This window comes from Condylura cristata, unplaced genomic scaffold, assembly GCF_000260355.1.
Source record: "Condylura cristata isolate star-nosed mole 26May11 unplaced genomic scaffold, ConCri1.0 scaffold00006, whole genome shotgun sequence".
Lineage (NCBI taxonomy): Eukaryota > Metazoa > Chordata > Mammalia > Eulipotyphla > Talpidae > Condylura > Condylura cristata.
Window position 1 is genome coordinate 41,260,405 of NW_004567107.1, and position 15,643 is coordinate 41,276,047.

Consider the following 15,643-nt stretch of genomic DNA (forward strand, 5'->3'; position numbering starts at 1 on the left):
AATCCACTTGAGGACTATGGGTGCTTGGTGGTGGGACTGCTACAGTGACAACTGAGGAGGAACACCCTGAACTGCCAAAACAATGACATGGCTGTACTACAATGATACCTCAATAAGAGAGAGAACCCATCTGGGAAAAAAAGCAAAACTCATCCATGTGAATGGATGTGTTTATTTGAGCTCTTGCATGACCTAAATAGGGAGCTGTGCTTTCCAGTGCTATTTCAGTCCTTGTTGATAGTGGATTTACTAGAGTAGAAGCTAGGATCTCAACAAGTAAGCCACAGAAGACAGGTACCATATTCCAGTTCCTCTCACTCAGCACACGTACACTGAGTTCTTCCTAAGGGCAGGGTTGGGAGATATTTTTATTAGCAATAATCTCTGTCTTCTGATTATCTACAGATTTAAGAGCACATAATCGCCCTGTACTTCACAGTAGCTGGAGGGGGTTGGGAGGAGGAAACAGACTAAGAGGCTCTAAATCCCTCCTAACACTTGCATTGTCCCTATCAGCAAGATTAGTGCTTTCAACAGCTGCCTTCTGCATGTGTTCAGACCCTGCAGGCTGGGTTGGGGGGCCCAGGGCAGCTGGGAGGGCAGTGCTTGGGAACCTTGGTTTGTTGGTACAGCCTGGTGTCTTTTGACATGCAGGGCCAGTGAGCAGAACTGCTGGTGGCAGTGAGCAGGCTAGGGCCCCAGGCAGAGCCAGGGCGGAAAAGCAAGAGGTGCAGCCTGCTGCCATGCTCAAACAGCAAGGCCGGAGGTGGTCTTGGAGCTACAAGCCCTGGCCCACTACTGAGAGTGAGGCCCCAGCCCACACGGTGGGCAGCCAGCACCGCAGAAGCATCTGCTCCATGGGGGCCCGTCCTGGCTCCCAGGCCAGCACTGCATCGTGGACGGATGGTAACTATCACTACTACATAGAGGAGGACGAGGATGGTGAGGAGGAGTGGCACAAAGACCTGGCGGAGGAGGAACAGCAGCCCCAGGAGGCCACCACCTCCCAGAAGGACCACAGCGACCTTCTCAACGCGCTTCTCAACACGCTGAATGTGAACGTGGGCGGCCACAGCTACCGCCTGGATCCCCGGGCGCTGGCCTGCTACCCCAAGACCCGCCTGGGCCGCCTGGTTACCTCCAGCAGCCGCAGCCGCCAGCTGGGCCTGTGCGACGACTATGAGGAGCTGAGGGACGAGTACTTCTTCGACCGCGACCCAGAGGTCTTCCAGCTCATCTACAACTTCTACGCGTCCGGGGTGCTGCAGGTGCGCGACGAGCTGTGCCCGCGCAGCTTCCTGGAGGAGCTGGGCTACTGGGGCGTGCGCCTCAAGTACACACCGCGCTGCTGCCGCATCTGCTTGGAGGAGCGGTGCGACGAGCTGAGCGAGCAGCTGAAGATCCAGCACGAGCTGCGCTCCCAGGCGCAGGCGGCGCGGGCTGAGGAGGCCGAGGAGCTCTTCCGGGACATGCGCTTCTTCGGGCCCCAGCGCCGCCGCCTCTGGAACCTCTTGGAGAAGCCCTTCTCCTCCGTGGCCGCCAAGGTCATCCGGGTGGCCTCCAGTCTGTTCGTGCTCATCTCCGTCGTGGCGCTGGCGCTCAACACAGTGGAGGAAATGCAGCAGCAGGCCCAGCAGCACGCGGGTGGCAGTGACGTGCGGCCCATCCTGGAGCAGGTGGAAGCGGCATGCGTGGCCTTCTTCACGCTGGAGTTCCTGCTGCGCTTGGGCTCCACGCCCGACCTGCGGCGCTTTGCGCGCAGCGCCCTCAACCTGGTGGACCTGGTGGCCATCCTGCCGCTCTACCTGCAGCTGCTGCTCGAGTGCTTCACCGGCCAGGACCAGGGGCGCGGCAAGGGCTCCCCGCACGAGCACGACCTCGAGACTGTGGGCCGCGTGGGCAAGGTGGGCCAGGTGTTGCGCGTCGTGCGCCTCCTGCGCATCTTCCGCATCCTCAAGCTCGCGCGCCACTCCACAGGCCTGCGCGCCTTCGGCTTCACGCTGCGCCAGTGCTACCAGCAGGTGGGCTGCCTCCTGCTCTTCATCACCATTGGCATCTTTGCCTTCTCAGCGGCCGCCTACTCTGTGGAGCATGACGTGCCCGGTACCAACTTCACCAGCATCCCCCACGCCTGGTGGTGGGCCGCGGTGAGTACCCTGCACCTCGACCCCTTGCCCTGCTTCCCAACCCAGCAGAAGCTGATCCTCCCTTTCCTTTATCCGACATCCGTCTTTGACCCTGATATTTCCTCTGCCTTGCTCAGTGAACATTCCCTTTCAATCCCATTACTGCCTCCAGCAAACAAAAACTGAGATGAGTATTTAGAGTTGAAATTATAGGCACTGTAGTCCAGTAATTAAATTTGACTTGATTCTAGGGCTCAACAAGTCCACATTTAATTTAAAAACCCTTGACAGGCAAATTTTGAGGAGGCATATGTGGGAATCTTCATCAGCATTCTGATTATTTGCCACTTACTGAATGCCTAGTGTCCTTTTTAAAACTTCTAGGTTTTTGTTGAGGTTAACATTAGCTTATAACATTATATATGATTTAGGGGTAGAAGTCACGGTTCTTGAGATGCACATATCTGGAGGGTTTGCAGCCTACCACCAAATCATCCACAATTCTCCACCATAGCCTACTGGGGCCCTTTGCACCACACCCCCAGCCATGTGCTCTGATAGTCTCAACTCTTGTCATATTTCTAGGGTTTGTTTGGATTTAGGTTTGTCTATTCCTTGTTTCGCTTCTTATATTCCACATACGTGTGAAGTCACCTGATAGTTCCTTTTCCCCTGACATATTTCTCTTAGCAGTATCCATTCTGATATAAGTAGCAAGAGCTCATCTTTTCTAATAGCTGAGTGGGGCATTGAGATTGTTTTATAACTTAGCTATTGTATATAGTGCTGCATATATAGGAGTGCATATATCCCTTTGAATTAGTGATTTTGCATTCTCTGAGTAGAGGCTTAGGAGTGGAATTGCTAGATGGTGGTTGTATTTTTAGTATTTTGAGAAACCTCCACACTGTTTTCCATAGGGACTGGATCAGTCTACATGACCTCTAGCAGTGTACAAGAGTTCCTTTTTTTCCCCCACATCATCACTAACGCTTGTATTTGTTCTTTTTGATATGGGCCACTCACATAGTTATGAGATGGAATCTCATTGAGGCTTTGATTTGCATTTCCCCTGTGATAAGTGATAAGCATTTTTGTGTGCCTGTTAGCCATCTGCATGTCTTATATGGAGAAGTATTTTGACTCCTCTGCTCACTTTTTGATTGGGTGATTTGTTTTCTTGTTATTGGGTCATATGATCCATCTTTGTGGATCTTGGATATTAGTCCCTTATCAGACATATGTTATGCAAATATATTGAAAAAATAAACAAAAATTGAATACCTATTGTCCTAAGTATCTTATAAGGTTTATCTGTTAGAATATGTGAACTGTTTATAATCAGGACAAATTGGAAGTCGATTTCCATTTTGAAAGATACTGTAACTAAGTTTATAAAAGAAAGGGAAATGTGGTTAAAGATGTCAATCCTTACTGAAGTGTACCTAAAGTTAGGCTAAATCTGAGTGTGGAAAGAAGATAAAACTACAACTTCCTCCTTTGACACTAAAATTCTTTTGAGAGCCAGGTGTTATTATTATTATTGTTGTTATCCCATTTTAAAGCTTGAAGGATTAAGGTGCAAAGCATATATGAGTACAGACACATAACTAAGGTAGAAGAGGCACAATTGAAGCTCAGGCCTGTCCAAATCTGAAATCCATGCCCTTTCCATGCCTACCATGGCCTCTTTTGAGTTTTAGTTCTTCTGCATGACTTGGCTAATTTGCAGTTAGTAACTTGCTATTGTTTTCTTAGATATTTGCCTTTTTTTTTTTAAAGATTTATTTATTTATTCACACAGAACTGGGGTACAGGCCAGAGATGCGGAGGGTGAGAGAATTCACCAGAGACAGAGTGGGGAGCAGAACAGACAGATCGACGAAGTACACTGCTGAGGAGAGGTCTGCCACACCATGTGGTCACCTCCGGGGCAGGCGGGAATCGAACTCATGCGGAAGTGGTTTAAGCTTCTTAGTGCAGTGCCTTAGCCCACTGCGCCACCAGGGAGGGCCCAGATATTTGCCTTTTCAAAAATATACAATATATGCCATTTTCTTAAGTCATAGTTTGGTAGACTATACTAACTCCCTGGGATAATCCCTAATCACTGAAAATGATGATTGGGTCTTCTCAGGTCAATGACACATGCAAAGGAAAGAAATGGGTGTATGGTTTTCTATTTTAGAAAGTAGATTATTTGTGGGCCTCCCTGGTGGCCTAGGGGTGCCCTCTTAGTGTATTTCTGTAAAATCTTCCTGTTTTGCTCCTCACTGTTTCTGGTGAGTCTGCTTACCAGCCAGGCACCCACACACCTCTGGCCTATACATTTCCTTCCTCTATGCAAATATTAACTTTAAAAAAAAGTGGGTATTTGTAATGCCGTTAAGAGGTCTTAAGTAAATATAACCAATTTTTCCAGAAAGTACATATTTACAACATTAACATCAGACAGGTCAGAATTCACAGCCTGGTGTGAATTTGGAAGACAAACCAACTCAGGGTTACGAAGGGTGTAGTGTAGCATGTTGGGGAATTCATATTCTAGTCTCAGATCTGCTAATAATTAACTGTGATCCTAAGTAATTAACTGTAAAACTTCATCCCTCACTTCCTGTCCTTGGTGTTCTTGTCCCTAAAAGAGGATGTGGAGCTATACAGCTCACTGATTCTTCTGTCCCTGGAAAGCAGAACGTGTTTATGTACAACAGGATTGGCGAGCTTTCTGAGGTTCCAAGACGATGTTAGACTCTTCCGAATGAGCTAGCCAAATGCCACTCCTCTGATCATATTCCACATGATGAAAGGTCATCCCCATAGTACATAAACTGTCTGTACAGATGGGGCTGATGGAGAATGATGTGTCCCCAGCAGATGACATTTACTTTGGAGGTGAGTAAAGCAGGAAGGGAAAAGAACAAGTCCACATGCTGATGACATAATACCACATTTTAGAGAGTCAAGTTTTCATTCATCAACATATCTTAGAAGATTAGCACAAACTTTTTTTTTAACTAATCTTCTAAATTTAATGATTTTTGATGAGGATTCTGTTGCAAATGGTGGATATATTTATTTTAATTTCCTGAGGTGAAAGCCTATTAATCATATTTAATATCTCAATCTGTTTAATATACAAAAGTCTAACACTTAATTCAAGTTGTCTTCTCTATACATGAACTAATTTTTCTTAAGATTAGTGTTTTTCATCAATTTTATCAGGAAAACAGAATCACCTTTCAGTTTTTAGCTGTAACAAATTTTACTAATAATTTTACCTTTATCAATGTGAGTTTTCTTTTATGGTAATTATCTCTATCAGGCACTATCTTTACAGGCTAAAACAATGGGAACAATTACTCTTGAATATTAGAGGATTGCCTAGTTCTCCAAGACAAATATCTTGGAGACCTTCTCTATAATTCTGATGATATTATTATATAATAAAGTTTCATATATCTCAGTAGAGCATAGAGAAAGAACACCATCAAAATGATGTAGACAAAATGGCTTATTTTCCACTAATTTGAAGATATATATGTACCCTCTCCCCCAGTAATTATAGCACTTTTTGCAGCCTAGAGTTAGCAGACCCTATGTGACAGATACCTGCATAAAGGAAATATGGCATATGTGCACAATAGAATACTATTCAGCTATTAAAGAAAAAAAGATAAAATCCTGCCATTTGCAAAATAGATGCACCTTGAGGTTATTATATTTAGTAAAATAAATAAGGGAGAGACAAACATGGCTTGATTTTACTCGTATGTGGTACATAGAGAAACCAAGCATTTAAATAAACTAAATAAATAGGGCCTCCCTGGAGGCACAAGGGGTTAAATCTCCGCACTGTGAAGTGATCCACAGCCACAGATTCACTCCCCAGCCAGGCAGCTGACACACAGCACAGCAGACCTCTTCTGTCTCACCTTCTGCTCCCCTCGGCAGTGTATTTCACTAGGTCTACCTGTTCTGCTCCCTACTTTGTCTCTGGTGAATCCTCTCACCCCATCCCACACCTCTGGCCTACATCTAAGTTTTTGTATGCATAAATAAATAAAATAAATCTTTAAAAAATAAATTTTTAGGGCTCTCCCTGGTGGCGCAATGGATTAAAGTACCACACTATGAAGCCCTCTGAAGCCACTGCAGTATGAGCTCAATCTCCGGCCAGGGAGCTGACCCACATGGTGTAGCAGACCTCTCCTGTCTCGCCTGCTGCTCCCCTCAGCAGTGTATTTCAGTAGATCTGCCTGTTCAGCTCCCTTTCTGTCTTTGGTGAATCCTCTCACCCACCACACCTCTGGCCTATACCCCAGTTCTGTGTGCATAAATAAATATTAAAAAAAATAAAAAATAAATTTTGAGACTGCAAGACCAAATTAGCAGTAACCAGGAGAGAATGGAGGTAAACCCATAAAAGGTATTAATTGTATAAAGGATAGAATTGGATTTTTGGTGGCAAACTTATTGTAGTATATACATATGTTTATTTCCAATGCTGCACACCTGAAACTTACAGTGTTCTAAGGCAACATTACTTAAATACAAAGGGTGACACATACAGTTGCTGAAGTGAGACACTACACACCTGAAACCTATATACTATTGTAAATTAAGTTCATGTTACTTCAATAAAAATAAAAATATTTTAAAGTAGGTTAAAAAAAACTAAGCATTTAAATAAACTAAATAAATAGGGCCTCCCTATTTAAAAAACAAAACACACTTAAAAAAATCTAACAGCCAAGATTTTAGGACCTCCAGGGATACAACCAATCTGTAATAAAATATTTAGGTAGAAAATATAAAAAATATCCCATGTTTCCTTATATATACAGTAAAAATATACAAATTATTAAGGCCAATTCTTCATGTAACCTACAAAATCTATCTTATTCATTGAGTGAGAATTTCTGGAGCACCCTCTAATGTGCTAAGTAGTATTCTACACACTAGTGATATTGAGTAATAGAAAACAAAACAGTAACTTTCTTCCCTTCCTGGAGTTTATACTCTAATGGAGAAAGATAATAATTTCAGATATTTATATGTCTCTTATAGGAAAATAGTGTAAAGAAAGGGTGACAGAATCTATCTTTGACGGCAGTCAGAGAAGTCTCTAAGGGAAGATGAATAAATAAAATTAGAATGATAAGAAATACATCTAAATAGGACCCTCCCTGGTGGTGCAGGGGGTAAAGCACAGCACTAACAAGCTTAAGTCACTTCCGAGTGAGTTTGATCCCCACCTGCCCTGAAGGAGATCCACATGATGTGGCAGACCTCTCCTCAGCAGTGTACTTCGTCAATCTGCCTGTTCTGCTCCCCACTCTGTCTCTGGTGAATCCTCACACTGCCCCTACACCTCTGGCCTATACCCCAGTTCTCCAGTTCTGTATGAATAAATAAATCTTTCAAAAAAAAAAAAAAAGAAATACATCTAAATAGATTAAATGAAGAAATACATCTAAATGATTAAATAAAAGATTAAATGAACATGAGAATTTGAGATGTGGAACCCTAAAACTATTTGATTCAATGGTCTCCAAGCATCTTACTGATCATGCATCATGTAATTTTGAGCATATGCCAATGATAAATGCATATTTAGCTGTTCATAAACTGTTATTTATTGCTATAACAACGATGTGTCACAAACCAGCCCAGAATATAATGGCTTAAAATGCAAAGCATTTCTTTAGCTCATCAGTTTGCAGGTCAATGATTTAGGCTATGTTCAACTAGAAGTTTTCATACTGGTGTGATTCCCTCATGTGTCTGATGGTCAGCTGTTAGATAAATAGAATAAAGGAAGAGAGATCATGCTTTGTGTTTTCCTTGCTCCAGCTGGCACGAATCCATGGTCATGGCAAAAAGGCAAGAGAGAAAAGCGAGTGTGTGCAAGCCCGATCAGGCACGCACAGGATATGCTTCTCTTCATGCTACTTGCGCAACCCACAGACCAGAGCAATTTACAAGGCCAGCTTCAGAGTCACAGGACAGAGCAGGTTAGCCTAGACACTGCAGTAACCCTCCACATAGTTACCTGGTAAAGAGCTCAGATCCAGCAAGAAATAGGAATTAGGTCCAGAAATGGTCATTCTACTACAATAAGATGTTGCTGCTTATTTATATGCATCAGAAAACACAAACTCACACATTGAAAATTGAAAGATGCGGTAAAGAAAAATATGATGGACTACCCACAGAACAAAAAACACTCATTTGAAAGGAAACCTGCACTCTTATGTTTATTGCAGCACTATTTACAATAACTAAGATATGGAACCAACCTAAATGCCCCAGAACAGATGAATGGCTCAAAATGTAGTATCTATACACAGTGGAATACTACTCTGTGATGAAAAACGACAAACTCTTACCATTTGTAGCTACATGGATGAAGCTGCCAGGAATTAAGGTAGACAAAATAAGTCAGAAAGAAAAAGAAAAATATCTAATGGCTTCAATTATAGGTGGAAGATAGGAAAACTGAACAAAAGGTCAGGATAAAGACGAAACTTGCAAGCCAACCATACATTTAGTCCAGATAAAGCCAAAACGTGCAAACTGACCATAGATTTAGGCACACAGCAAGAGAAAGGCAGAGAGCAGGGTTAAAAGAGGGGAGAAAAGAGCACCAGGGACATAGTGATGGTTCAGGGGTGCTATGGTGGCAGGAGAATTAAAAGGACTACATCTGAATGAACAAAGATATAAGAAAAAAGAAAAATCTGATTGATATTTTCTTGTGTCACACCAGTCCTGTATCCCATGTGGTCTGTTCACCTTCGGAGATAGTGTTTCATTCATTCATCTGTTTTTAGTTCTTTTGGATGGCCTCAAAAATCTGACGTTTCAAAATAATCTTCCTTCTCCCTATGCCAAGGTTCCTGCAACCTTCCTCTGTAATTCAACTCTGGGTTTTAAGAGGAATACAGCAATTTTCATTATTGTAGATTCTCCTACAGCTGCAGAACAAATCCCTCACGTATAGTCATGTCTTCAAATGCTCCTGCATTTGGATAAAAGATAAGCCTATCCTATTTATCTGTCAAATGGAGGTTATTTGTAAGCACTGCTGTAATAGAAAACATATGTAAAACGCTAACCTGTACCACATCCACAAGAAAAAGAAGCTACCATAGTTGACTAGTTGATAATCTTTTTCACATGGAAACAATAACCTTCGCCTCCAGATTCATTTTTGGAAAAATAAAACAGAAGTGATCCCTTTTCTACTGGAGAAGAGAGAGAGACTGTGTAACATACAAAAGGATCAACTGTTTTATCTTGGGAGAACTTTTGAGTGTCCAGAGAAACAAGCCTATGCCTGGAACAGCTCCAGGCATCTTGGGGCCATCCGGGTAGCCTGGGTGTGGGAAGTGCATGGCACAGCTCAATGGGAACAATTAGCTCTGTGGTGAAGCAGTAATCACTGGCCTCCAGTGTGACTGTGTTTTTAAGTATAAAGGCACAAATTGACTGTTCTAAAGCCATTTTCTTTAGAGCTTTTCCAACACAAGTTAAAGCTGTAGAGCCAAACTGGGAAACTATGTCATGAACTCATTTCTTCAAAACCAACAACAACTCTTCAAAAAGATTTATCTCTAGTCAGGGCATCAGATAATTATGCTCCAGAGCCCTTGCTCCCATCTCTGTTTTCTTAAAGGTATATTATCATTTCCTTGCAAACAGGTGGCATTTAGAAGTTCAGAGATTTATTTTACTTTATGTTTCATTTGTATTGGTTGCTTGCTTGATTTAGGAGACCTCTTTGGAGGAAGAGTCGGTCAAGTTACAGTCAGGAAAATGGAAAACAAAGGGAATTTGACACAAGGAGTTAGATATATGAATGTTGGAAGACCAGTAGGGAAAAAAGGGACTCTTCGATAACCCGAAGACTGGTCTTAGAATTGGGGGAACAGATAAGAACCGTTTGTATATACAACTTCTCAGTACAGAGGTGGAACCACTGTGTGACTGTTATCGGGACTCCTCAGATGACACCACAATGTTGAGCTGTGATGGGAGAGCGAAGAGATGCCTAAGCCACAGCTACCTGCTGCTACTGGAGTATGACGACAAAAACTGGAAGCAGGAAGAGAGCTCGTTTTTCCTCATTAACTTTCTAGTCTCTCAACAATGTCTCTTTGGCAGAACATGGAGGACGAAGGTGTCTGGGAAATGTGTTTTATACCAGCTGCAAAATCACAGAAAGATTCAGAAGGGTGTCAAGTTTGGAAGTGAAACAAGTAAATGGCTGGTAAAAAGACATTACAGTTTTGGCTCCTTCAGAAAATGGTACAGGAGCTGTAAATGGGGCCACGGCTATTAGATTCTTGTATGACTTGTAAGCTTGTGGACTCCTGGTTTGGGGTAGGCCCCCCCCCCACCCCTTTTATCTCTTTAAGTTGTGCTTCTTCTCTTGGCCAATGTAACTAGAGTGGGCCATGCTAGAACTGTAGAGGGGAAGGGTAAGTACCCAGTAAGCTGAGGAGACAGAGTTCAGGGTTTGGTGAGGGTAATGAATGATGCTGTGGATAGACGATCAGATCCCAAACTTGTCTTTGCTTTGACACATTTTCACGCATACAATTTATACACATCAGAACTTTAAAATAGAGATGAGGGTGGTGGTTCTCTTCAAGGTGGTCACCCCTGACCTAATTCTATCAGCACTTTCCCTGATCAAAACATTCTTTAAATTCCACAGGGGAATTATCCTCAGAGCCTGTGACATATCTACATTTTTTTTTTTTAATGACGCTAAATCTTTACCTTTTTGAGAATGGACTCAATATTTTTAAATAGTCAAGAACTTTAAGTCTGAGAGTGGCTCACAGAGGTGGGTAAGACCACTTGTTTCAAGAAGGTGGTACTGAATCTTCTGCACAGACTATAATCCAAAAGCAGAATTCCTTAGATATTTATAGCAACAACAGCATGAATATGCTAAGTAGTGTCTTTGAAACTAAATCTCTTGAAGGGCAGCAGGCACTGAGGTATTAGTAATTTTAGCTAGAAAACATTAATCTTTAGCACCTCAAATTCTTTGGGAAAAATAAGAGGGGTGTTATATTTTGAAAAATAGTTTTTATTTCTTGGGATTGTAATTCCAAGGTATATTACTGAGTGCCAAGATCTGATCTAAGCCTAGTTCATTATGAAGGAAATAAACATTCCTTGTTGAAGGAGAAATTCAAGTACAGTCATTCCAAGAGCTCAGAGGAAAAAAAATGGATGCTGTCCTGGTGATGTTCAGCAGGCCAGAGTTTCTGACAGTGGGTGAGCTGCTGGAAGAAGATCAGATTCTGGCTTTGGAGAGCTAAAGAAAGGGCAAAACACTTTTCAACAGAACGGTTAAATTTCCACTTTACAGAGTAACTCAGCCACCCTGTTGTTTTGTTTTTAATATTCGGATAATCACATTTTCAAGTCCCTGTACCCCTGAATATGAGAACTCACTCTGTGAGGTCACTTGGGTCAGTCAAGGACTATCAATTTCTAATTCTCAGCCAGGAAGATGCGGTTTGGACTGTGGAACATGGAGAAAACATCCCCTAAGACCAAGGGATTCCCAGTTCTTGTTGGAGTCAGAGAGCAAAAAGCAGGTCACTATTTGAGTCAAATTATCTACAAAACAGACAATGAATAAATTAGCTATGCACTTTGAGCAAATGTTTTGAGAATTATACAGAGCCTCCTAACAGAAAACATCTTTTCTCTAAAAATAGAGATCTAAGATATACAAAAATATTTAGACCATATTATACTCATCAAATATCACATCTTTCTTAAGCCAATTCTCTTTGCTTTTGACTTTTCATTCAAAGTTCAGCCAAAAAAAAATTAGGTTGGGGGCCCTGGTGGTGCAGTGGGTTCAACACAGCACTGGGAAGCTAAAGCCATTTCCACATGAGTTCGATCCCCACCCGCCCAGGAAGTGATGCACATGGCACAGCAGACTTCTGACCAGCCCGCTGCTCCCCTCAGCAGTGTACTTTGTCGATCTGCTTGTTCTGCTCCCCACTCTGTCTCTGGTAAATTCTCTCATCACCCCTGCACCTCTGTCCTGCACTCCAGTTCTGTATGCATAAATAAATACATCTTTAAAAAAAAATTAGGTTGGGAGAGAAGTAAAGCTTGTTTGGAGACTGGTCACAACTTCCTCTATAGCCTCCATCCTGCACCTTGGAGTGGGAGGGGGACTTACACCAAAATCTCTGCTTTGACTTTTCATATATGTTTCATGTTCCAAAACTGTCTCTTCCTGTCACTCACTCTGTAAATGCCTTTTAGCCTCATCCAGACAGTGCAGTTGACCCTTGAACAACATAGCACTGGTTGTGCGGAGCACCAACCCTCCACACAATCGAAAATCCATGTATAATTTCTGATACCACCCCAAAAAAACTTTAATAGTCTACTGTTGAGTTTTACCGATAATATGAAGAAACAACTAATCTGTATTTTGTATGTTACATGTATTATTATATTGTTTTCCTACAACAAAATAAATTAAAGTTTTTAAGAAAATCATAAACACTGTAAGTTTATATCCTGTGTACTAACTGCACATGTAAGAAACTCATGTGTAAGTGGGTCCATGTGGTTCCAACCCATGTTGTTCAAGGGTTGACATTTGTTTAGATGTGTAAGTGATGATGTTAGTGACACACACCAGCTACTGTTTGTTTCACACAGCTGGATAGGATCTGATTCACGTTTTTACTTTGGTGTGACCTGTGACAAAGACACACACACCTGTGGGCACACAAGCATACCCTGAGACTGACCCACGACCTCCCACTGCCTCGCCCTTTGGCCCAGAAGGAGAATCTCTACCGCGCCACTGAGCCTCCCTCACACGGCATTCAGCAGGAGCCAGGGAAGAGCCCATGTCTGCTGTCATTGGTTTAATAAGCATAAGAACATTATGGCTTAGACACGCTGAACCAGGCATTCCTCCCGGTCCCATAGCAGGCCACAAAGGTTAAGTACTACTCTAATGGCATGACGGAAGTAGACACTGGAACATCTATTTCTGAGGCAGGGGCATTTGGGCATCTCATCCAACTCATAGTTGGGAAATGGCTTCAGACCCAAGTAGTCAAGTGCCACACCTCTTTGCTTACCCTCTTCTCTACCACCCTGACCCCCTGAAGTGCATACAGCAATTGTCCACATGCAAGGTGCAGCCCATTCCCCAGCAGGTCTCTCACAGTGGTGGAGCCGTGAGAGGGTATGTCTCCCATCCTGGAAAAAGAGGATGATCTAGCTCCTTCTATGGGCTGCACAGAACTGTTTCTCATCAGCTGCAGCCAATTTGCTCAGCTGGCCCCTTCTCTTTTCCAGTCTAACTAATTAATCACACTTCTTCTAAGTTCCAAGGAACTCTAGTATCAACAAAATAAAAATACTTCTCCAAGCTAAAGGCCATCTTGGTAAGGATTAGCAGCACAACTTTGGGAAATTTACTACCACCTGGAAAATTATGGCAAAAATCAATTAAGCAAATAGTGCCCCCTGGAGTTGTACAGTTAACCAACAGGAAGTAACAAGACCTGCTTAGTCAGTTTGCCAACAGTCTGGGGACCAAAGGAAGTGTTGGTGCATGAGGCATATAAAACAAACCCTGAGAGGTTATCCTGGGATTTCTCAGGCTACCATGACTGATAACTAGTCCCACAGGTATCTGTATTTTAAAACAGAAGATTATTAACCTAAATAAATCTCTGATTAATGAAATTTAAAGCAGTGTGGCAAGAGTGCTGGGAAGAATATCATGCAGGGTGAGCATACTTTTGGTCAGTGATATCTTACAGCAACTCCTTTGCAAAATAATGAGTGTTTCTCCAGACATCTACAGTTAAAGCACCTTTATGGAGGATATCACATTTGAACTACATAATAACTCTCAGAAATAGTAACAACAGTCTCCATTTTGAAGATGAGAGAATAACAGAGGAAGTAGTTTAATGCCTTTTACATGCCTGAAACTGTGTTAAGTTCTTTATATTCATGTTCTTACTCAGTCTCCATGAGATTTAGGTATCATCCTCCTGTTTCAGGTGTACAAAAGAAGACTAAGAGACTCTGTTTTGCCCAAGTCACTCAGCTGACAAGGGTCAGAGTCAGGACTTGCACTCAGGTCTGACTCTCTCCATGACTTCTATCTTGTAGCAAACCTGGTCCTAAAGCTGACCCCCAGCTGTGGGGAGGAAAAGCCCACATTTATTGAGCCCATTATTTACTAAAAACTTGACAAATTATCATGTGTACTCTTAACAACAACCATCTAAAGTAGGCATTATCTCCCCATACTGAATGAAAGAAAGTAAGTGATAGTCAAGATAGAAACCCTAGCCTTTTAGCTCCCAAAATTGTGTTCTTTCTATAACACAGGATCTGAGGGAAACTTTTTGGTACCTCCTAAAACTGGCTCCATGGGGTGCTGTTAACACAAGCACATGTACCTTTAGGGAGGCTGAGGACACTTGTCTGCCTGAGTCTCTCTCTTCCTCAGTGATAACAACTTTGTCCTTCCTGTACAGGTGAGCATCTCCACTGTGGGCTATGGAGACATGTACCCAGAGACCCACCTGGGCAGACTCTTTGCCTTCCTCTGCATTGCTTTTGGGATTATCCTCAATGGGATGCCCATTTCCATCCTCTACAACAAGTTCTCTGATTACTACAGCAAGCTCAAGGCTTATGAGTATACCACGATACGAAGGGAAAGGGGAAATGTAGAGTTCATGCAGAGAGCCAGAAAGAAGATGGCAGAGTGTTTGGCTGGAAGCAGCCCATAAGCCCACCCAAGACAGCAGAATGAATATTTTCTGCATGTAGCTGGTGGGTCCATTGTAAGGCTCCATTCCTCCTTGCAATTTTTATTATTAAGACTGGCAGTGAAAGGGCCTGTGAAGCAGACACACACACAGGACATTTGCTTCACAAAGATCATTTTGGCCTGAACTTGGACTGTTTCCTAGTGCTCAACTCTGTATGTTGTGTGGGTGTCTATGCTCTCCAGGACGCTGATTTTGAATACTCTTTTAGAGGCGCAGCATCTTACATTTCTGTTGTAGCTTCTCGTGGCTTCACAATATCTGGACTCAAGTTAAGAAGAATTTCCTCACTTAAAAAAAAAACAACAACAAAAAAAACAGCTCCTTAATTTTCTGGAGAGGGGACTAGCAGGAGCCACACAAGCCCCAGACTTAAACCATCAGTCAGAATTCCAGAAGCACCAGCTATGCAATATAAGGCAAGTTACTTCAACTGTTCAAATCTCAGTGTCTTCAACTGCAAATATGGATAAGAAGACCTACCTTGCAATAGGAGCATGGGGATGGGATATAATATATGTAAATGTTCAATAAATTGCAGCTGTTAAAATTGTTTGAGTGGAAATTGTATAATAGTAGATTCTCCAGGACATTGGTTCTCAACTGATTTATTGCCCCTCTCCCACCCTGCAATCCCACTCCCACCCCATCTCCAGC

The 15,643-nt window shown here is 42.7% G+C and overlaps 1 protein-coding gene across 1 annotated transcript; it reads left to right on the forward strand.

The window, feature by feature from the left end:
• Positions 1–743: 743 nt before the first annotated feature.
• Positions 744–14,947, forward strand: KCNV2 (potassium channel, voltage gated modifier subfamily V, member 2). The gene is made up of 2 exons (XM_012721326.1): positions 744–2,147; positions 14,690–14,947. The coding sequence occupies exons 1-2, from the start codon at positions 744–746 to the stop codon at positions 14,945–14,947; spliced, it is 1,662 nt and encodes a 553-aa protein (XP_012576780.1).
• Positions 14,948–15,643: the final 696 nt, after the last annotated feature.